The sequence below is a fragment of the Mauremys reevesii genome, linkage group 1 (assembly GCF_016161935.1).
Source record: "Mauremys reevesii isolate NIE-2019 linkage group 1, ASM1616193v1, whole genome shotgun sequence".
Taxonomy (NCBI): Eukaryota; Metazoa; Chordata; order Testudines; family Geoemydidae; genus Mauremys; species Mauremys reevesii.
This window is the reverse complement of record NC_052623.1, coordinates 169,087,580-169,111,878: the sequence shown is the minus strand read 5'-3', so window position 1 is coordinate 169,111,878 and position 24,299 is coordinate 169,087,580. Positions and strand designations below refer to the sequence as shown.

Sequence of the window (24,299 nt, the reverse complement as noted above, 5' to 3'; positions counted from 1 at the left end):
TCCTAGTTCTAGCACCTATGCACAGGAGTGCTAAATTTTGGATTAATAACATACTCTACCATAGACATTAGAGCCTAATCACACTGTAGTCTCAGAATACTTACATTTGTTTTTTAAGCAAATAAAAGTATCATAAGCCAGTAAAAAAAAACCTCATTCTTTTTTGCATCCTTAGAACTATAAAAAAACTAAACTGATTTGCAAAAAAATAAATATTAATAGAAGTGAAGATCTCATAGATTTTAAGGCCAGAGGGATAATTATGTTCATCTAGTCTGATCTCCTCCGTAACACAAGCCAAAGAACCTCATCCATTTGGCCTAGGATCTACTTAGATATAGGCACTTTTACAACTGGTATAAGCAGCTTAAATGACTAAACACGGGTGACAATGACTTCAAATGAGTTCTCCTGCTTCTGCTAGGACTAAATATGGCCCCATATTTACACTAAGGTTCCAGTTCCTAAGAAGAACCTAAAGCGGGGCTTAAGTTCATATCTATTAAGCAAAGCATAATGTATGTACTTGAATCCCATAAAAGTAAATGGGATTGAAGTGCATAAATGCTTGGCAGAAGTTGCAGATTAACAAATTGTTCTGCTAATGCTGCTTATTTGCAAAATGCAGTTTACCATACTTAAACTGCTGAGTGATAATGAAATAAAATTCAAAAGAAGAGAGTATATGTTACAAATCTACATGTCGAGTGTTAATCTGCTAAGAAACATTTATCTAGAAAACCTGAAAACCACACAGTGCTTAACGAATTACAAATTTAGCATACTACAGATAATTTCAGTAATTTGTACTTTACCTCAGTACCATTCAGGTCCAGAGCGCTCAAAGCGGAGCTTCCTTCCAAAAATGTTACCCACATTTTGTCTTCTACAAACCTTCAAAGTACATTGACAAATAATGATGAAATGACAAAATATGATTGAACTACTTTATCATCATCTATTGACTATCGTATCTTATAAACCTTTGTAAATGAAGCAATTAAAAAAACCAAGGCAAAAATAAATTAAATTTTTCCATTTTAAAAATAAGCCTATTTATTTGGTTCATAATTTCCATAATCTGTCATTATTTTAAACCAGACAAAGACAGTACAAATGAAAATCATACAGTACAATTGTTATTTCCCTCTTAGGAAATACTGCAGTGGCACATTATTAGGTATCTGCCTAAAGTACTCAAAGTTAAATCATATTGTGGCATATGTCAAATCGTATTATCTGTCTGTATGAGTACAGTATGTTACATGCAATTTTCTTTCCTTTATTTTTTTATATAAAGTTTGGTTTTACTATCCACTCATCATCAAAGCCTTTTCCTTACATATATCTTGGGCTTTATGCCATATAAGAACAAATAAGACCCTATAAGAAAGAAGGAAAGGCATAAGCGCTTGAACCTGCAAGGTGTTGAATTCCTTTCACTCCTCCTACTGGACTCTCAGCACCTTGCAGGATCTGACTACAGCTCTGGTCCTACAAGCTACTCCACATGATTTCAACGGGGACTAGGGTGACCAGGTGTCTGGTTTTCAATCGGAACACCCAGTCTCAAAGGGATCCTGGTGGCTTCCATCAGCCCTGCTGACCAGGCCGTTGACTGTCTGGTTGATGGTGCCGCGCAGTGGGGCTGGCAGGCTCCCTCATAGCCTTCGTGTCATGCCGCTCCCAGGAAGCAGCTGCCATGTCCGCCCTCTGCCTCCTACCCGCAGGGGCAGCCATGGGGGCTCCGCATGTTGCCCCTACCCCAAACTGCCCCTGCACCTCCCACTGGCCAATGGGAGCTGCGGGGGCGGCGCCTGTGGACAGGGCAGTGCGCAAAGCTGCCTGGCCACGCCTCCCAATAGGAGCTGGAGGGGAGACATGGCGGCTGCTTCCCAGGAGCCGTGCGGTGAGGAGGCTGCTTTCTGGGAGCTGCTTGAGGTAAGCGCCGCCCAGAGCCTGCACCCTGACCCCCTCCCAGGCCCAGTCCTGATCCCCTCCTACCCTTCGAACCCCTCGGTCCCTGTCCAGAGCACCCTCCTGCACACCCCAATCCCTTCATCCCCAGCCCCATCCCAGGGTCTGCACCCCCAGCCAGAGTCCTCACACTCTAACCCCATGCCCCAGCCTAGAGCCCTCTCCTGCACTCCAAACCGCTCATCCCCTTGGCTCCACCCCAGAGCCTGCACCCTCAGCTGAAGACCTCACCCCCTCTCAAATCCCAATCCACTGCCTGGAGCCCCCTTCCTCAGTCTGGACTCCTCATTTCTGGCCCCACTCCGGAGCCCGCACCCCAGCCCCCTGAGCCAGCCTGGTAAAAATGAGTGAGTGACGGAGGGTGGGGAGAGCGAGTGATGGGGGGATGGAGTGAGCGGGGGGTGGGACCTTGGAGGAGGGGCAGGGCACAAGGAGGGGCAGGGTGTTCGGTTTTGTGAGTAGAAATGTGGCAACCCTAATGGGGACACCATCCTAGCCCTAGGACTCAGCTCACTCCGCTGAATCCTTTTAACATCCTTCTCCCACCTCACCCTACAAGGAGAACAGAGGTGCCAAAGCAGGTGCTGGCATTTGAAGGCCACAAGGTCTTCCCCTATCCCATGGGCACAAGGCCCATCAGCAAAATCCCAAAAGTAAAAAAAAAGTTGGAATGATCTCTTTTAGCCTTGAATTACTCTGGAATCCAGCTGAAAAGCTGTGATGAACTGACATCCCTACCACATATTACTAAAACAACTTAACTGTGCTTCCACGATGCTGCAAGGAAGGTGAATAAACTCACAAGGCCTCTGCCGATTTGGCCCCAATAAGAAGAAAAAATTCCTTCCTGAACCCCAAAATGGGAAGACCCACAGCACTTGCAGAACACAGTTCCAAAACTACAGTTATGGGGAGTGGAGGTGGGGCTGCTAAAACAGCAAGAAGAGGGTCCACATGGCCTAGGGCTAGGGTTTAAATTAATGAAAGTGAAAAGAGGTGTCACCCCTGCATTTTCCCATACCCCCCACCAACAGATGTTCTCTTCCCCCCACCCTTCTATTGGGGCTTTCCCAATCACCACCATTCCCATCAAGTTTTCCACCTGTTGAGGCAGGTGGGTGGTAGGTAGGGCTGCTGATTCTGATAAGATCAAGCTTGGGGGGAAAAAAAAAGTGTACCTTTGTCACCTTGTACTTTTGGTAGTGCATTAGGTTACTATTGGTCAACCCTTATAACTAAGCCAGAAAATATGTGTAGGGCCTGGGGGGTGGTGTGTGTGTACTATATTTAATATTAATTGGGGAATCTCCTCACCACATTTCAATATACTTTCTTCAATATTTCCATGTACCATTATTGTATGAGTGAGATTTACCCCCACCCTTTCCTAAGAACTAAGCAGAAGAAACAATCCTGGCCCCACTGAGGTTAAGGACAAAACTCATTGGGGCCAGAATTTTGCCCCAGACTTTCACTATATAAAGCCCTGATCCAGGTTCATCTGTGCAAGCAGAATCTTACACCTGGCTGCAGGGTGGATTGATTTAAATCAAAGCAATTTAAATCACTCTTGATCATGATTTCAATTAGCAAGCAGGAGACTGATTTAAATAATTAGTTTTAATCATGCTTTGCATTGGTACTTTAAATCTTTCTTTAGGAAATTAACTATTCTCATTGGTTGGCAATCATTAAAACAAGTTGTTTTGCAACAAAATATTGCCTTTACACCAAGTTTGGTATACATATATTAATTTAAGCAGTTGTATAGCTTAACAATTCGCATTCTTAATTTTTACTTTTTTATATTTTTAGAAAATGGTGAATTATGGATTTCTTTAATAGATTAATAATTTTTTACTTGATTTGTTGTAAGCTGTTTGGATGTGAATTAGAATTTAATTAAAAATTCATAAAAATGGCCTTTTAAAACTATTTTTTAACTAGTTAAATAAAATTGTCGTAAATGTGGTGGAAGAAAAAAGAAGTTCTGCATTTTTGTATTTAAAACTTAACTGATTTATTAAACAAAGGAATCTGTAGGTAGTGAATTGAACTGATTGCTTCTAGTCATCTTCAAGATTTTAATACTAGTAGATCTCATTCTCATGTCTATTTTTTATTCATAGATTGGAAAAAGAAAACAAGCTTTCCTGCTTTTTTCAGCTCCTAATTTTCTCAATTTTCAGTGAACTAGACATTGAACTGTACTAGCTGAATAAACTGAAATGAAGACAATCTCTTTGTACTTGCAGAAGAGGCTACTGGTGTCAAAAATAGATCTAAGCTCTTGGTTCCAGATGCTTATCCAATGACTTCCACCAGTTCAGTGGCTTGACTTGCTTTAAAACTTGGGCAACAAACACATTCTGCTTAATAATATTTTAAATTAATTTAAATTATTTTAATAGATTATAGTAAATTGGTCTTAACATAGGTTTTCATAATTTCAGATTTATTTAATGGTTTATTTTGAAAAAGAAAAATGTATGTAAATAAAATATCTATTAAAATTAAAACAATCATGTATTTTTATCCACCCTGGGGTAGGCTGAAGAATTTATTCTGAGTAACGGGTTATATGGTAGGTGCTGCTCTAGAACCACTTAAATTTTCTGGTATGTGAAAGTATGGGTGACAGGGTGGGTAGCAACCCTTCCCAGAGTTGAGATTAATAAAGTTGCAGCCTCCTGCTTAAAATCCATCCGTGTCTGTCCTCATTCACTGATGTGTTCAGATCAATATATACATGGTAAGGCTACAAAGGAAATGACCATAAGACTAGGTTATGTGAGCTTCATGAATTTCCCTTTTCAGCTGTCTCCATTGATAAAGCATTACTACTAAGCTGGACAGCTTCTTTGGCTACTGATAAATTGGTTGCCACCAAAGATGCATCCAGGTTGCCAACAGATAACTGAGCAGGGAACATGACAAATCCACCCTCCACCAGTGGGTAGCGGATGGAAGCAAAAAGGAGGAAGCAAAACAGAAGACAAGAGAAGAGTCAGAAATAGGGACTCCTCTAGATCTTTTAAGTCTCACTTCCCTGACAACAACCATAATTTTGGTTTCCTTCTTCACTTCAGGTTTGTGTCAAGATGCCACTTGAAGTCAAACTGACCTGTTTGAGTACTCATTATTTAACAAGATTAAAATTGCAAACTGACTTTTTTCTACTCTGTACCTTCTATTTCCCCTTATATTCAGTTTCGTAAGAATTGATGTTTTTATCATCTGACACCTGTCCCAGAGACTACAGATGAACTTCGTTGCTTATCAGTTTTCACCACATTTGTCCCCAGTGTCAAATTAGTGACTTTTGCTAGATCCTATTTTAAAATTGGATCTTTTCAACCCTTTGAACACTGAAGGTGAATGGAACCGTTCTTAGCATAATGCAATAAAATCACCACAAATCTCTATTCCTTCTTCCATGCCACTCAGCACGAGCTCTTTTCTCCTTTCTTAGGTCATTCTATGCACACCAATGTCCCCATCTATTTCCCCTTGGCTGCTGGGAAGTTTTCCTGCACAGAGCCTATCTAGGTGCATATTTAAATTCCACTCCCAAGTCATGATATGGCCCACCCTCCACTGGCCAGATACCAAATTAGTTTCCATGGGAACTGCAACTGGGAATTAGTTTCCAAAAGGTTACTATTTTGAAATTAAGCTTAAGGGAGGGGTAGAAATAGAACCCACCATCAATTTTTTGCTTTACAATTTTTTTCATCTCTTTTGGATGGAGAATGGAATAAGGCTCTTTATGTAAACCCCCCCCCCCACACACACACACTAATATTGATTGCTCTCATCACTGGCCACAATTTAAACAGATTGAATTTAGACATTTTCTCAATTCTAACAATGAAGTAAATAAGAACACAAATGCATCCTAAGAAAGTCAATTCAGAAAGTTGATAAGAAAGTTGATAAATAATAAAGAGTATTGTTTAAATAGTAAATAGGAAGTGTAATAACCTTATAAGTATAACTTCACCATAGGCTGCAAACTTCTGAAGAAGTTCATCAATCAAGTTATCATCAAAATAGTTTTCTTCTGGTGAAGAGCTTTGGATGGAGACCATTACAGTACCATCAGGTGGTCCCTGCACAGCAATCACCTCCTTATAAATTTTCTGTCTCTCTTCTGCCTCAACTTCAAATATATCTATGTCAATCAATGCAACAACAGGCCTTAAAGAAATATACATACATATATATGAAAAGTTAGAAAACATCAGAGTGCCTGAGGAACACAATAATAAAGCAAAAGCATTACATTTTAGATCAGGGGTCAGCAACCTTTCAGAAGTGGTGTGCTGAGTTTTCATTTATTCACTCTAATTTAAGGTTTTGCATGCCAATAATACATTTTAACGTTTTTAGAAGGTCTCTTTCTATAAGTCTATAATATATAACTAAACTATTGTTGTATGTAAAGTAAATAAGGTTTTTAAAATGTTTAAGAAGCTTCATTTAAAATTAAATTAAAATGCAGAGCCCCCCCAGGACCCGGGCAGTGTGAGTGCCACTGAAAAATCAGCTTGTGAGCAGCCTTCAGCACGCATGCCATAGGTTGCCTACCCCTGTTTTAGATGGTTAAAGAGTGAAACAGAAAGTAAAGTTTAAACCTATGATCAGATGTTTTCAGCTCTGCTCTTCCATAGTGCAACAAAGTACCAGGATTCCATGTGTAAAGGATATTACTCTCGTCCTGAAAACTAGCATTCAGAAGATCCAGGTCTTCAGCTATATTAAGCATAAAAGAAAACAAAAAACAAGAGTGACTGCATAGACAGGCTTAAAAAAAAAATCTAGATATTAAACCAAACTGAAAACAGGATGGGGAAAATTGTAGGCTCGTTTACTTTACACAAATGCCAGTAACTGATATTCAACTCTGGCTACTGCCATGAAACGTTACAACATTGCACCCCAAAAACAAAGGCAGCATATAAAGAAGAACAAGGGCTATATATACTTCCTTGTTGAAATGATCTAACAAAATGAACAATTACTTTTTTCTGGTATGAATTCAGTAGTAATCCTGAAACATTTTAGGAATTATGAATACTGCCAGAAAGCTACTCTAAGTAATTTAAATTGATACTGAATTAAACTTATGTAAAACTCTCAAACCTGATCGGTCAAATGGCCATTTTCTTCTTCTCCAAAGAATACGATCTGTCCATGCTGGCGTGCGACATTTTTCACTCGTGTCATAGTCATCAGAAAACAAGTCATATTTGTATGTAGGTGCAAAAGTTATCTTTCCCTCTAAAAATCCCCTAAAGATCTGCATAAACAAAGACATTTTGAGTTATACTAAAAGACAAAGATAGGAAATCATTGTGGAAAACTTCCTGAAACCAATAAAAAATTCTGTCTTCTTTCAGTGGTAGGAAAAGACTGAGCCCAAGCACATCTCTCAGAAGAATGTGACTCCATCTTCATAGTCTAACTTTTGAATGCATCCTGCATCAGCCATTGTCTAAGAACTTGTCTATATGGCACAGCAAAGCATACCAGAGGGGTGTGATTCGTAAAGCCACTAATGTGTTGCGCTCTAACTGACCATGTAGACTGTGCTGGCACTGTCTAAAAAGGTATGTAGTTCACATTAATGTAGTCCTGTATGAAACTACCTCAGTGTGAACTAGGTACCTTTTAGAGTGCACCAGCAGGGTCGATATGAGACAATTAGAACGCAACATGCTAGCACATTCTACAAATCACATCCTTGTGGTGAAACATTTTAGGAATTATGAATACTGCCAGAAAGCTACTCTAAGTAATTTAAATTGATACTGAATTAAACTTATGTAAAACTCTCAAACCTGATCGGTCAAATGGCCATTTTCTTCTTCTCCAAAGAATACGATCTGTCCATGCTGGCGTGCGACATTTTTCACTCGTGTCATAGTCATCAGAAAACAAGTCATATTTGTATGTAGGTGCAAAAGTTATCTTTCCCTCTAAAAATCCCCTAAAGATCTGCATAAACAAAGACATTTTGAGTTATACTAAAAGACAAAGATAGGGAATCATTGTGGAAAACTTCCTGAAACTAATAAAAAATTCTGTCTTCCTTTAGTGGTAGGAAAAGACTGAGCCCAAGCACATCTCTCAGAAGAATGAGACTCCATCTTCATAGTCTAACTTTTGAATGCATCCTGCATCAGCCATTGTCTAAGAACTTGTCTATATGGCACAGCAAAGCATACCAGAGGGGTGTGATTCGTAAAGCCACTAATGTGTTGCGCTCTAACTGACCATGTAGACTGTGCTAGCACTGTCTAAAAAGGTATGTAGTTCACATTAATGTAGTCCTGTATGAAACTACCTCAGTGTGAACTAGGTACCTTTTAGAGTGCACCAGCAGGGTCGATATGAGACAATTAGAACGCAACATGCTAGCACATTCTACAAATCACATCCTTGTGGTGCACTTTGCCGGTGCTGTGTGAACAAATACTAGGACTAGTTACTCAGCTACATAGATTGGTCTATCCCACCCTAGCAACATCTATATTTGTAAGCAGACATGTTTAAACCAGAGGTGCTTGCCTGGACAGAAGATGCTTCCCATCAATGTCTCCCAACAAGTTACTAAAAACAAAAAGTGTCTTAAGGGAAGAGACACAGACGAGCAGAAGTACAGTAAGTACAAAAGATGATAATACTGTTGTATTATTGATCAATGCACAAAAATATGAGAAAAGGAAAATTCTGAGAATTCTGTGAAATCTGTCAAGAGTGCCTATAGAATTTAGGAGCATAGGTCCTATTAAACATCACTAAATCCCTTAGACACTTTTGAAATTCTCCCCAATAACAAGACAGACCAATTAGTCTGCTTCCTTAAAAGGCAAAGACGCTTTCTCACTGGTGAAACGTATGCTACATAAGCAAGAACTCTGAGTCAACTGCTACTTTGAACTTGGTTTTGCGTTTGGCAGTCTCAATAAAATTAAAGGAACCCTGAGATATGAATCTAACTTTGATCCCCTAGCCAAAGGCTGACCTCATAAAAATACAGTATTTGCCTGATTTTCTTGTTTTAAAGGAACACAGTCAGGGCCAGAGGGTTCGGGCCCCAGTGAAAATTTTTTTTTAGCCCCCACAGCAAGGGCGGACCGGCTAAACAGGGCTGACAAAGCTGGGCCCCGGGCCCCCTTCCGGACTGCCGGCCCCAGTAATTTGTACCGGCTTTCCCCCACCCGTCGGCCCTGGACACAATCAACTTGAAATCTAGTTAATTAAAAAAAAAAAAACACCTAATTTAAAACAGTTTCTGCTACTTTGCTCACCTCTGAATTTCCCTGACAATTTTTGTTTTTATAATATTCCTTTATAAAATGTTTCTCTCTCCACTGTTGCTGTGTGAAAGACCTACACACATAAGGGAAAGCTAACTCCGGTAAAGGAGACACTACCTATAAATAAAGTGTTGCCAAGCGCAGAAAATAAACTAAAAAAAATAGACAAATATTTGTCTCTAATGTTTCAACTAAAGTATGTGTTGATACTTTAACAACTAGGATAAAACACTTTCACACAGAGGTATGATTTTTACATTGCCAGTGTCCCTTTAACTATGGCATGCTAAAAAAAAGTTGATGTCAGAAGCCTTGCTACAATAAACCCCCTAAAATCTTTTTGTTCCTAAATTCCATAATTTATTTGAAGCTGCTATCAGTTGTCTATTTGCTCACTACTAAGTAGTTGATAGCAAATATATTCATTCTATTAACATAATTTGAATGCGACAAGTGGTGTTACCAAAAAAAGACCAAAAAAAAAATAAAAATCCAGTGCTGTGACAACTGCATTTGATAACCTTTACTGTTTTCTCTTTAATATGCTCCAAACGCTATTCACAGGATGACAATGCAGTTCCTCTTTTATAAGAGACATCAAAAAATCTCATCCTCAAAGCTAGTCACTGTAGTTACACTACTAACAATTTCTTCAGAGCAACTGATACAAGCATCCTACTGACTGTTTTTCCACTCCACCCTATTCCAGACTGGTGATTGGACAAAAGTGACAAGCTAACAATGCAATGCAGAAACAATCTTGCACAAGCACCCCCCTCGTGAAGTGGCTTTAGTAAGAGTTCCAGTATGAAAAATAAAAGTCTCTTAAATGCAACATTTTCTGAAGAGTTACCTGTCCAGCATTTTTCTGGTTGACAAGTTGATCTCCTGCAATAAGGGAATCCCAATTCTGCTGGCGAATTAACTCTTTCACTTCCTCATTAGGAAGATCTATACGATAATTAAAATCACCGCACCAAAATATATAGTCATGGGAAAAGAGGAGCCTTCCCTGAAAAATAAATACACATGTTGAAATTAAAAACAATCTGGTGGCAGACATCTACATCTAGATGCGTGAGTTATACTTTATGAGCCTTTTCAATCTTAAAAATCAATGTAATTTCTATCTGCATATGTGTTTTCTGGTGGGATGGGTGAAATACATATTTGTGGATACTGATCATCTGGATGGAGCCATACGATAACCAAAGTCTCATGGGCAGAACATTAAGAGAGAAAAACATATTTCATGAGATGACAGTCATATTTATGCAAGAGTTATGTGAACTGGATTTTGACAGATTTTATCATTCTGCTCTGGTTTCAAAAGGTGCTGTAATTAGAAACCATGAACTCTGCCTCACAAAAGGATTTTTAAGAACAAGGAGCCACTTCCCTGGGATCATTTGGCGTACTAAGATGATATGCTGAGAGAAAGGCAGCTTTGCTGTTCAGGTTAGATTGTAGACATTTCAGCTATGAAAGATCTTTAAGTGATAAACAACATTTTGTAACAAAGCCAGGGGCCTATCTAGCAAATAATTAACTAAGTGAATCTCTTCTGTACCTCTCTTTTTGGAGTTTGATTTCCTCACTCTCTCTATAATTTGCCAATCTAGTCTGCTTTCAATTTAATAGTCTGATTTAGGTCTTGGAAATTGTCAGTGGAGACAATACATGTTTGAGCATCTTACAGAGAAAATGAAATATGACCATCTCATATGGCTGAAATATGAGAAAGCTGAAGGGGAAGGAACCCTCTCTTCAAACAATGCCACAGAAAACTAGCGAAGGTTAATTTGGGCATAATACTAATACTAAAGGTAGTAGGCGCAGTTATAAATCTAAACTAAAATCAGTGATCACAGCTTGGATTTTTTTTTTTAACAGCTTAGAATTCAACAAAACATTTTTCAGTTTGTTCAAATCTCCAAATATTTACTTTATGTTTAAAACTTCTGTAGGATGCAAGGCAGAGTACACCATGTTAAAGTTTTAGGAGTAATGCTCTTGATTGTTAACAGATTATCTTTGTTAGACTCATTTTAAAAATCAAAAAGTATCACACTCTCAGCAGCTGCCCTAATGGCCTTAAGGATTTAATTTTTCTTTTATTATGGAATCTGAACAGCATTGTTGCTTACCATTGGGAAACTGAGTTTTCGGGCTATTTCTATGTAGTCTTCGTTTCTCTCTTTGACTTGTGATTGCCCTGCAGCAAAGTGACTACAGACAAAGCAAAGACTGGACGTATGAAACAACATTCGAATTGCTACTGCACCTTTATTACCAGTAGCTCCTCCCATACCAGTCTTTACAGTATCAACAGCAACATCCCTAAAAAATAATGTAAATGTTTACTATTAAACCTTAAATCAATGAAAAAAATTAGCAGCCATTAGTGACATTCAAAGAGAGCTCTAATGGTCACTGAATGAAACTGGAGAAGTAAAAAATAATGACAGGGTGTTGGATGTTTACATCATTTCATCATCAGTAATATGATCATCACATTGCAATACAATGTTTTAAAGACATCAACTGTTTTTGAGCAGATAAGGCATGGATATATGGATGCTTTCCAAGTCTTGCAGGCAAGGTACAAGATTTCCAAATTTAAGATTACAGAATTTAAGCAACTACTTTTAACAGGAAATGCAACAGCTTTTCTTAAGTGCTGGTGTCAAGCCATACACACACTTTGCAAATCACTTTGTGTTGGGTTTTATTTTGAAGCATAAAGCAGTCTGGCAAGCATACCAATTTTAGTACAGCTGTCTGTTCACTGACCTGATAAAAGGAGCATGCTGGGGTCTGATGAATACAAAGAGACAGACGCCCACCAATTGCTCAGAAGCCAGCAGCACATATTTGTAATCTCTTGAGATGGTCTTTTGCAGTTCAGCAGCCCACAGCTTCTGATTGGTTGTGCTACCAATGTGATAAAAAAGCAGTTTAGAAAAAAAAAGAAATAAAAGAAAGAGTGTGTTGCATTTAAATATATATATTTTCAAGGATATTGTATAAAACAATAAAGTAGACAAAAGTGAGATTGTCAATGATCTTGAAGGGCAGGACAAGAAATTTTACTTGATGTGGGAAATAATGAAGGGATTTGAAGACTGATTAGACATTGTTAGAGTGGTGAACAAAGTGGATGACATTTGCAGCTACATTTTGTACAGAATGAGGGGGAGGCAAAGTGCAAGTCCAGTAGGCCAAAGGAGGTTGCAGTTGTCAGCATGAGAAATAAGCACGGCCTGAACAAGGGCTTTCATAGTGGTAATGGAGTGGAATGAACAGATTTTACAGAAGAAAAAAAAATAAGCAAGGTCTAGTGCCTGCCTCCACAGTGGGGGCCAGTCTTATTAATTTGGGGAAGGGATAACAGCAGTCAACATCACAATAAGAAAATTCAACATTCATATGTTCATTCAGATTTCTCCAGTCTGAAGTATCAGAAGACCTCCCCCCCCACTTCTTTTTTTATGATAAGGAAGAGATAAAATTATCAAAATAAAATCTCTTTCTCCAGGCAATACTGAGGGATCTCTTTTATTACTCCAAATTTGATGAGAGAAGCAACATCTTCCCCATCTCTTTGAAAGCGATCCCTGAAAAAGGAAGGGAGAAAGGAGGTAGCTTGATGTGGAACTGAATCATGTGGTCTCTTCGCTGGTCTCACCACAGGAAGAGTCTGAAACATGAAACTGTTTGGGAGGAGCTTTCGGACAGCCTTTTTAATGAGATGGAAACTGTATAAGTGGAAGCTGCCTTTGGGTGAAGGAAGTTGATCTTTCATTAAAACAGCTAGGAGAAGCCCAAGGATTTTGCAGTTGATTTTAGTCTCACTAAAGTTCCTCTTTAGCAGGAAGACCACTGAGATGTTAGAATCACAATTTTTGAAGGGCAGGTCTGTTCTGAACTTCTTGGGAGAGGCCAGAGGCTCTAGGGTCACAGTGTAACAGTGATTGTCACTGATCAGTCTTGTACAGTAACTCCTCGCTTAACGTTGCAGTTATGTTCCTGAAAAATGCAACTTTAAGTGAAACAATGTTAAGTGAATCCAATTTCCCCATAAGAATTAATGTAAAGGGAGGGGGGACATTAGGTTCCAGGGAAATTTTTTTCACCAGACAAAAGACTATTTATCCACACACACACACACACAATCAGTTTTAAACAAATAATTTAATACTGTACACAGCAATGATGATTGCGAAGCTTGATTGAGGTGGAGGAGTCAGAGGGTGGGATATTCCCCAGGGAATGCCTTACTGCTAAATGATGAACTAGTACTTGGCTGAGCCCTCAAGGGTTAACAACATTGTTACTGTGCCTCACACTCTACAAGGCAGCACAAATGGAGGGAGGGGAGGCGGCATGGCAGACAGACAGACAGACATTGCTCCTTTAAGTACGCTGACGCCATGCTAAGTACATTGCCTTTTTAAGTAGATCAGCAGCTGCTGTCAGCAAGCTCGCTCTGTCCTGAGCCCTGTCCTGTCTCTCCCCACCCATTCTATGTAGATGGGGTAGCAGGAGGCAGGAGCAAGGGGGAGGGGGACACCCTGACATTAGCCCCCTTCTTCCCACCCTCAACCCCCGCACAGCAAGCAGGAGTCTCTGGGAGCAGCTCCAAGGCAGAGGGCAGGAGCAGCACATGGCAGTGCGGGAGGGACAGCTGTCGGCAATTGATAGCCTGCTAGGCAGCTGCCATACAGGGAACTTAGGGGAGCCGGGAGCTGATGGGAGGCTGGTTCCAAGCCCCCCCACCAGCCAGTTCCAACGGGCTGCCCTTTCTGCAAGCAGTGGACAAAGCAAGCAGCTGCCAAACAACATTAAATATGTGCAGTGCTCCCTTACAAACGAGCATGTTCTTTAATTGATCAGCAGCGTAACAACAAAACAACGTTAACCGGGACGACTAAGTGAGGACTTACTGTATCAAATACACCTCACATTGCCTAAACAGAATGGTAAGGCACATTCTGGACCTGCATAATGATCTCACTCTCTTTTTATTTGTCAGCAACCAAATGGTCCAAGAAAGGATCAAACAAATCCCAGACACAGAAATTGTACTGGGTAATCACTGCCTAACAATTTGAAACAGTAAGTACAGAGCACCATGTCCAATTCTAAACTCAGCTACACCAGTGTAAATGTGCGGTTACTCCATTTACTTCAGTTTAACTGCTTTCCCCATTGAGGCAATGACTGGAAAGCTTTTTCTTTATGCAGCCAAAAACCTTGGCTCTCATTCCAGATGTAACAAAACCAATGCTGTAGTAGCCAACTGAACAGAAATAGAAATTATAATGCTTTTAGAAGAGATCATGCGGAACCCTCTTTTAAAGGCCATGTCCATTGAGGAGGGCACAATCACTCTTGCATGGCATCTTACATCAGATACCCTAGTCAAACACACCCCATCCCCAAACTGCCTCAGTTCCTTCTCCTGAACCACAAGCAGTGATGACTTGGAGAACTCCAAGCTAGAGGTGAAGATGGGCAGGAAATGTGAACGCACAGAGGCCGCTCTCAAAGAGAAGCAGTTACTGGTAACTGGTAAATAACTTTTTTTTTTTTTTTTTTTTTAACTTCTAGGCTGTGCACTCTCTCATGAACAGTGGGCAAGGAGTTCTTAGTGAAATATGGACTGTAGCACCACTATCCCAAAATGGGCACTGGAGCGTGATGTCAAGTCTGTGGAATAATACATGTTAAACTCCAAGTTGCTGCCTTACCAACCTCCAATGTTGGAAGATGCCTAAAAAAGCCCTGGAGGCAGCAGTGGCCATATGCAGTGGACCCTTAATCCTGCAGGCACTGGCACTCTAGTTATATCGTAAAAGAGCTTATGTGCTTCCTAATTCACTAAAACAGTTTCTGGATTGATGTAAGTTCACCCTAGCATCTTTCCTCTTTTGCTGAAAGTAACCTGTTTAACTTTCCAAAGGATTTTGTGTTCTCAGGATAAAAGCTGTGAATGGAGTCTAAGGAAGAACACGGGATGGGAAGGACTTTGAGAAAGGTGAAGGGTAGATACCACTTCATCTTTGTGGACTACTATATACAGTAGACTGGCCATCAGAGCTCTTAACTCACTAACTCTCCTTGCTGAGGTAATGGCAACAAATGAAAGCTGTCTTTAAGAAAAGTTGTTCTTGGAAGGCTCCATCGCCTCGTTAGTAGATTCTAGTCCCAGGAAGTGGAAGAGTCCTTTGTAGGAGGAAAAGCAACTAACAAGTTCCTTTAAGAATCTGACAGCTGTAAGGTGAGAAACTCAATCTTCCTTTTAACATGCTGGTGGCATGCAGATATAGTTGTTTGATGGACTTTCAAGGAACAGGCAGAGGGTCCTTCAAACTTTATCTGCTTCACCTAATCTAGAATCACAGGTGGAAAAAGGAAGACAATCCTCAGAGAATACCGTCCCTGGACTCCCACCAGTTCAACTGCAACAAAACTTGCATCAAGACAGTGAGCCTCCTTTCCAGCCTGTCTCTATTTGGGGCATGGAGCTGAGTTACCCAATGCTGAAGTCTCCTCACATGCAGATGGTGATAGAAATGACACGTCAATGCCACAAGCTCCAGGAGTCTCTGAAAGAAGCAAGTGGTCTGCTTTGGAAACCTTTTTAGAATGACACGGGCCTGCTGGATGCAGAGGAATCCGTTTCCAGAAGGAATGCTCTGGCTTGTGATAAGGCCAGCATTGCACCAAGAAACATTATCCTCAGAGTGAGTCAAAGGAATTTCTTCCAGTTCACTGGAAGACCTAGAGAAGAGAACGGGCTGTTGTCCAGGGTGGCGATGGCTGCTTCAAATCCCAGTTCTGACCTTATTCATCAACCTATCATGCAATAGAGTGTGACTTGCCCAGGCATCCAAGGCAGTGAACATGTGCAGCTGATTCTGGGATTGAAGGAAAACTATATACAAGAAATAAAATAGCTAAATGCAAACTAGGAATAGCCCAGGACACGACCAAGAGTCCCTTCTGCTCTTTGCTGTGGTGAAGAAACAGCCAGGCTGGAGGAATGTGCTTTCTTATATAAAATAGGGCATCTGACATACGTCCTGCCTAGTGTCTTTGCACCCCCTCCGACAGTGCTTCGAAAGAGGGTTCCACATGCTCACATTAGGAGCTGCTGTCCGAGAAGTGGGAATGTACAAAGACTCTGAAAGAAGAATAATTTTTATGGGATAAAACTGCCTCAACAGCACTAGAGGAAGGAACAAAGTCTTAGGGCTGGTGAGGGTACAATTCTAGATATGTACTTGTATTGACTATTTGGATCTGTGAGAGCATATTGGATTTGGTCCTAGTGGTCACTGCTTTCCAGTTTTTTCTGGGGAAAAGTACATGTCTTTTGGAAGATTGTCACTGTACCAGTTACCTCTGCCAAAGTTATTTAAATTAATCACAAGTGTTATAAATTGCTATAATTTTCCTAAAATGTAATGTAATATTTACTAAAACTTGAAACTTTATACTTGTACCAGATGAACAGTATTTGTATATAATGATATCACTTACCTTGCATTCACAATGTTTCCTGCATTTAACTCAACCATTTCTTCGAATCCAATGGCAAATATGTCAATAGGTTTGCTTCTTCGATCTGCATTTAAGTATTAAAAAAAGCTATTTGTTTCTTCACAATTATCTTTATAACTAAGACCTCGTATCCCAATTTTTATTTCTAATGATCAAAAGGTTTCAAGCAAATCAAGAGAATATATATCCTACCTTGGAATTCATGGATACCAGCTATCTTTGGTGCATCTAGAAGCCAGTCAGTGAGTGTTTGATTTTTAAATGCAATGCTTCGAAATTGCTTCCCACCATTGACATTCCATGTTCCAACACATACTCGAATTTTTTTTGGTTTTGAATACTTATAAAAATTTTCACACATACCCTTTAGCGTTTTTACAGATGCTGTAAAAAAAAAATTGGTCGGCATAAGACGACTTTCACAAAATTCAACAGAACAAGATCCTAGAAGACACATTTCTCTTAAACAAAATGCAACTAATCCATGCACATGCATGCAGAAAATTATCAGCTTTGAAAGCAAACTGCAGTGTATTGAAAAAGAGGGATGTACTTCACAATGGGAAATAAGAATGTTTCTTGTCTGGGAAGGATGCCAACAAAGCAAAACTGGAGTAATTTGTAATGTTTTAGAGTTAAATTCTTAACTTTTCTAAAAGAGAAAATACATTAAGATAATTTTCTAAACAGTTTTAGAAATATCTATCACTGTTGCACTGTCTCTAATCTGAATGATTGTCTCAGTGGAAAACAACATTTTTAATGATTCATCCCAACATGAAGTCCTCTCTGATTATGTTGATTAATAAATGAAATTCAGTTCCTGTTTAAATGCACACAAAAGACGACTTTCAGGTTTGTTAATTTGTATCACTGAAAAACTACCCTGATTAAATGTGGCGAGTTTAAATAAATAAATCTATACAAATAGTTTATCTTACCTATAATTTTAATAGATTTATTTTGGTTAGACACATAGAAATTAATCATACACTGTAATAGAAATTTATAAATCTGATTTTGTGTGTGTGAGAAATGGGAGATGAATTCCCAAAGTCCAACTCTGTATCAGCCAAGGAAAGATTCATTAATGGTTAGGGCACTAGCCTAGGACTTGGAGAAACTGGGATCTTCACGCTGTCTGGACTCTGAGGGGCAAAGATTCCTAAATATAATCAAGAGACCCCCTGGGTCAGCAGTAAAGGACATATAGAACTGATTACTACAGAAGCTCATATTATCTTTTAAAATCTAAGACTAACATATTTGTGTGTATGTTTCCTGTTTTAATCTTGTAAATAACTTATTTCTTTTCCTAGTTAATAAACCTTTACTTAATTTATAACAGGACTGGTTACAGACATTGTCTTTGGGAAGAGATCTGAGAACAAACAACATGGGGTAAGCAACCAGTCCTTTGGGACTGGGAGTAACTACAACACTACTGTGATTTTTGGTGTAAAGTGACCATCTATATCACAGTCTAGCTTGCCTGGGTGGCAAGAGATACTCAAATTCCCATGGAGACTGTCTGACTCCTTGGTAAGACTGTTTAGGAGTTCACACTTGTTACTGGATTGGAGGAAATCTAATTATAGAACAGAAGAGCCAGTTTGGGGTGTCTGCTCTATTTTTTGACAGTCTCCCTGAGGTTGGCACTCATGGTCGTGAGCCACTCCTGACAGCATGACAGCGAGATGCTCTGATACCATGGTATTGGGGGACTAAGTTTCTTACATACACTTTTAGAGTGAACAATACCTCTCCCTAATTAGATTAAAGAGACAAATATTTTTATATTAACATTGTAGTTTTCCTTTAACCACAGTTAAAAATGCAATGCATTAACAGCAAGTCTTATGTGCATTATGCTTTACCAACTAATAGTTATTTTACATATTTGTAACACCATCATCGTGGTGCGTGTGTGCTATCAAAATTTCAAAAAGCAAACAGCCCGATTGTATTTTTCCCTTAGCCTTGTACTCCACTGAGAAACAGTGGGCAACTGATCACGATATATTTAGAGATCGGACTGGGTCAGCTCATGGCAGTTTGGCGAGCTAGTATTTTTTTTTTTTTTTTTACTTTTTAAGCTACCATCTTTGTTCCAGAATCTCAGCTTTCAAATTGGAAGAGGAAAAAAAGCCCTCGGTAAATTTCTAGCCCTTACAGTTTGGAAGAAAAATCTTCAAAAAGTCAACGGAGTGTAAACCAATATAGTTTAACGAGTTTAACTATTTCACTGCTGATTAAAACATTAAGAAAGGAGAGGGATGATCACCATTATGCAAGATGTGCCCAATGTACTTAATGACATCTCCTCTGGGTACCACAAATGGGTGGTACTTGGGAGAATACCACAGATTTCCTTCCCACAACCTGGGCTGTGGGGGCCAACAAACCAGAGGGAGGAATGGAGCCTGAGGTATCTGAGCTCACTTAGGGGGAGCCAAACAGAGACTAGTGGAACATCCATACCCCATCAAGGGAAAGCCACGTCAAGGAGCCCAACAGATGCCAGAGAAGTATCCAAATCCCACTGAAGGGAAGCCAAGCAAAGCATCTGAGACGCTCTGAAGGGAAACCAAGCCCAAGAAGCTTAGCAGAGCCAATGTGAGTATCCAAACTCCAAAGAAGATGAGACAAAAACAAAAAGGAACCCATCAATGTATGCACGGTCATATTCTGAACATCTGCACAACCTACTGCAAGTGGCAACAAGTGGCCATATTTTGGAAAAGTACCACAATTCTCTGTCATCTATTCAACTCAAATTTGCATCCTTATTTACAGTGGCTATTTTAGATTAAAAAAGTAGTGCTCTGATACCACATAGCTTTTTAAAAGTGTCACAAAATTAAATATTTGATCACTTAGCCCTTGATTTTGCAAGGAGCCCCTTTTGGCATATCTTCTTACAGGACTGGGGTTTAATTTTTCAGGAGATTGCTAGCAGCATGTTTAATACAGGCATAAAATCAACAATGTTTTAAACCAGAAAGATTTCTGAACCACACGACTGTTGTCCTAAATTGAAATATATGAAAAGGAAAACAAATACAAAATTTGAGATTGTGCTTCTCATTCCCAAAAAATTTAATTAACCCATTTTCTTTCTTAACTCCCTATCAACATTATCTCCTCCCATTTTTTCTCCTTTCAATAAAAATGTCTTATTCCATCACTCCACAAACCCAGTAGCTACCTTTCAAATTACATCTCAGAAAAGAAAAAGTAATTTAACTGCAGTGTACGTTCGAGACATTTTAGACTTTTTTTTTAAAACAAAAAATATTTAAGATATATTTCAAATAATCTTGCTACACAGTAAAATTACTGTGCATGTTTATTTTCAATATGCATGTTTAAGAGATTATATATACTCCTATACAAGGCTAGTGATGAACTGTTAAGTCAATAGTTTGAAGAATAATTGACATTTATGTCACCCCCAATGAATTAGGGAAGTCAGACTGCTGTTGTTCAAGTGGGTGAGATCACAAATGCAATCACCAACATTTAATGTAATAAAAATATTTAAAATGCTTTTAAAACTGCAAAATGATAGCCTATCCATTAATTTGAATAATACATTACCAATGACTCTTTAGACTTCATATTTTAAAAGGTCAGTACAAGAGTTTTAGTGGTCTCATTTAGACATACTAAATAAAAAGTTAAGTGGCTGCAATGAGCACTAATAAAAAACCTCCCAAAGCTAATAGGAAGTCCAGGGGTGGGGTGCAGGGGGGAAACCTACATATTTAAAGCTCCAATTGTAGTCTATTTACATGCTTAACTATAAGTTAGCAGCAAAAAGCTTTTAACATTTAAGTACTGTTTAAATAATTTACTCTATAGAGCAATACATTCTTGATTAAGTTCTCTTTAGGGTTATCCTGGGTTCCTTCCAAAAATCCTATCCCTGTAATCCTCATTATTTTAAAGCCTCAGGCAACAGCCACCGTCCTCTAGGCAAAGTGTTCAATAGGATGCCTTGCAGAATCTGACAAGAGGTCTATGTGAATAACAAATGTTTTTGGTTTGCTGGCAATTATGACAAATAAAACAATAATTTTTGGTCAAACTAAACTTTCACTTGGACAAAATTGAAAAACCATTTTAAAATTGACTTTAAAAAAGTCCTATAAGTAAAAATGTTTTGTGTTTACTTTTGTAAATAAAATGTTTCAGTTTTTTAGTTCAAAATGACTTTTTAATTAGCTAAAATAAAATTAAAGGCTTTTTTGAAATTCCCCTCACCTGCCAACCAAAACAATTTGACAACCAACTTGAGCCTTCAAAATGTTTTGGTATCACCCAATCTACTTTTTTTTTTTTTTTTTTTTTTTTTACAAGTTTGATAAAAAAAATTTGCCCAGCTCTACCTATCAATGCCCCGCAGGTGGCCAAAGGGTCTCTGCAGAACAATACTAAGGACTCTCCCACTGGGTAAGTCTACAATCTCTCCTCACCCAGGGACTAAGGGCATGTGGAGCTGGATACTCCACTGAAGCCACTGACTTCAACCGGTGTTGGATCAAGCCCTGTAAGATTAAGGCCCAGAAACTGTTGTACAAAATAAATGTCCAAAAAAAGTTTAACACCTCTGCGGGTGACTAATTTATTTTAAAGAAGAGTTTCTGGAAGAGGGAGATAGTGCACTGCACAAGAGGCAGATAGCAAGTGGTCTACATTGTCTCATAATATATACAACAGATTAAGAACGGCACAACTTTATCATATTTATATTGCTTGCACAACAGTAGAAAGTGGCTTTCAGATAAAAATGAGTATACTAGCAAATCATTCAAAACAACTACAATCTAAGGATTAAAAAAAATTAAAGATAGAATCCAACCTTTTTATTCCCTGCACCTACCCAATCAAATATTCTATTATTCATTCCCTCTTCCTTATCCTCAGAATGTTGCAAAAGTGCCTTACTTTCATAATCCACAAGGACATTTTTTAAATAGTATGATCTGTTAAATTTACAGGCAAACCATCACACCCATAAGTCAAGGTATTTTGGTGATTTAAATGATAAGACACGGGCTTGATTATGTAGTTCTCTCTCAGGCCAAGTCAGTGGGAGTTTTGACAATATAATGGCTGCAGCACCAGGTCTTTATTCTGTACTTTACATATAGTAGCATTTTGTATTACTATCCATTAATTCTTGCATTTCCTAAATGCTGAGTGCTTGATTTTGCAACCGTAACATTCTTTTAAAATTTAATTTCTGAGTTCTTAAAAAAAGGGAAAAAAAGTCATGTGCAACTGTAATGACCCCTGCCATGCATTATCCATGCAAATGAGCTACAGGACGGGGGGAGGGATAGCTCAGTGGTTTGAGAATTGGCTTGCTAAACCCAGGGTTGTGAGTTCAATCATTGAGGGGTCTACTTAGGGATCTGCGGCAAAAATCAGTACTTGGTCCTGTCAGTGAAGGCAGGGGGCTGGACTCAATGACCTTTTGGGGTCCCTTCCAACTCTATATCGCCATATATTAGGAGTAGCTGGACTAGCTTTGGAACAATAGTAGGCCATTGTCTGTGTATCAAGCACTGGAGAATACTGACTGCTACTAAACTTTAAGGGTATGTCTACACTGCAATAAAATACCCATAGCTGGCCAGTGTCAGGTGACTTGGGCTCACGGGGTTCAGGCTGCAGGCCTATAAAATTGCAGAGTGGACAACTGGGCTTGGGCTGGAACCCTACCATCTTATAGTGTCCCAGAGCCCAGGCTCCAGCCCAAGCCTGAACATTTACACTGCAATTTTCTAACCCAAGCCTCATGAGCCAGAGTCAGTGGACACGGGCCAGCCACAGGTGTTTTACTGAAGTACAGACATCACCTGTTTACATATTCAGGAGTAGCTCCATTTCAGAGGCTACATACCCAAGTGAATTCACAATATTTCTTACATGCAGAAACAGTACTGTGGTAGAAATAAGTAAGCACTTTATATGATAATCGTACCAGTCAACAACATGTCTTATACAACATACTAATATGATGACTGCATTTAGGTAGCTAAGGAACAAGATGACTGTACGTACACTTCAGGTTCTTGAGGCTGGGCAGAGTTACAAGACCCACTGGAACCTTCAGTTCCCATAACATGTTTTCTGCCTCTCTCTTATATTCTGCAAATGATTCACTGTGTAAAACTATGTAAGTCACTTAGGGCTCGTCCACACGGAGACTCAGTGTAAAGCCAGGTAGGGTATGAAGTTACATCGCACTAGCCTGCTGCGCATTACTGGCCAGGTGAACTCTAATACTCTGCACTAAAAGTTCCATAGGGTGCTTTGACCTATAGTTGCTTCATCAATAAGTCAAATTGCACTAGGGAACTTTTAGTGCATGATAGCAAGGTCCACATGGCAACAGGATCCACAGCAGGCTAGTGTGCTCTAGGTTTACCTCCCAGCTTGCTGTACGCTAAGTCTCTGTATGGACATGCTGAATGTCTCTGCCTCAGATTTCCTATCAATAAAACAAAAATAATACTGTAGGGCGTTGTGAGGCTTAATGTTTGTAAAATGTGTTGTGTTTTATCTGAAGGATAAAACACATCATATATCTAAGTACAATATATTATTGTTAAACAGCAGGGTTCTTAGCTTTAGTGTAATGTATAACTGAAAGTTGTGCCTGACATAGTGGAGAGACTGGGTAACCAATTAGATCTTTACCTATGACACATTCTGAACTTAATTATGTGCGCAAGGACACAAAACCAGTAAGAAGAGATATTCTCTAAAAGCAAGTTAGCCTAAGTTACAGTACTTAAAACTGTGACTAGTCTAAAGATATTGCTATTGTATATTACTCCTTATCCTAGCTGAAATATTGGTTTTGACTAAAAACAAAAAAATTCCTTTGTGACTTGAAAGAAACAGTCTGAAAAACATCCATTAAATTTGTCATCACACTCCCAAACAAATTAAATATATTTTATTTCCCCTCTCCCCATCAGCTTTCCCCATATTACACAACCATCCCAAACTTTGTGGTAAGTACAGAAGTGCAGAGTCCAAAAAAATCTGAAGGCAAAGCAGACTTGGTCTCTTGCTTAAATTATGCAAACAGGGAATAAATGAATTCTTAAGCAGAAACCCAAGAGAAAGCTAGGGAAGAACAATAATTACTCAGATGTTTCTGGCTTAATTTACTATACTATACCTGATTGCAATGACTGCTCTGAAACTATGGATGCAGCAAGAAGAAAACAAGAAGAAATTAGTAAACAATTATGCTTTAAAAACTGTAGTGCTATGAGAATATGCACTGAAATATAACTTTTGTAACATTTTTTGGCTTTATCAGTTCAAGCATATCTTTATGTGTGCTACAAAATCCTGATACTCGCATCCAGATGTTTAAAAAAGAGCTTTTTAAAGAGTTTTAAA

General features: G+C 39.0%; 1 protein-coding gene across 9 annotated transcripts in view; it reads right to left on the bottom strand.

Annotated features, from left to right (window-relative positions):
* The window catches only part of SYNJ1 (synaptojanin 1), a 121,683-nt gene that overhangs the window by 46,645 nt on the left and 50,739 nt on the right, over positions 1 to 24,299 (bottom strand). For all 9 annotated transcript variants that reach the window (XM_039524319.1, XM_039524299.1, XM_039524309.1 and 6 more), the window contains exons 13-21: positions 17,064 to 17,255; positions 16,851 to 16,935; positions 12,096 to 12,236; positions 11,450 to 11,642; positions 10,156 to 10,314; positions 7,821 to 7,977; positions 6,615 to 6,732; positions 5,962 to 6,177; positions 816 to 894 (exon numbers count right to left, since the gene is read on the bottom strand). In XM_039524319.1, coding sequence (XP_039380253.1) covers positions 816 to 894; positions 5,962 to 6,177; positions 6,615 to 6,732; positions 7,821 to 7,977; positions 10,156 to 10,314; positions 11,450 to 11,642; positions 12,096 to 12,236; positions 16,851 to 16,935; positions 17,064 to 17,255 — 1,340 coding nt within the window. The remainder of the gene's footprint in view (positions 1 to 815; positions 895 to 5,961; positions 6,178 to 6,614; positions 6,733 to 7,820; positions 7,978 to 10,155; positions 10,315 to 11,449; positions 11,643 to 12,095; positions 12,237 to 16,850; positions 16,936 to 17,063; positions 17,256 to 24,299) is intronic.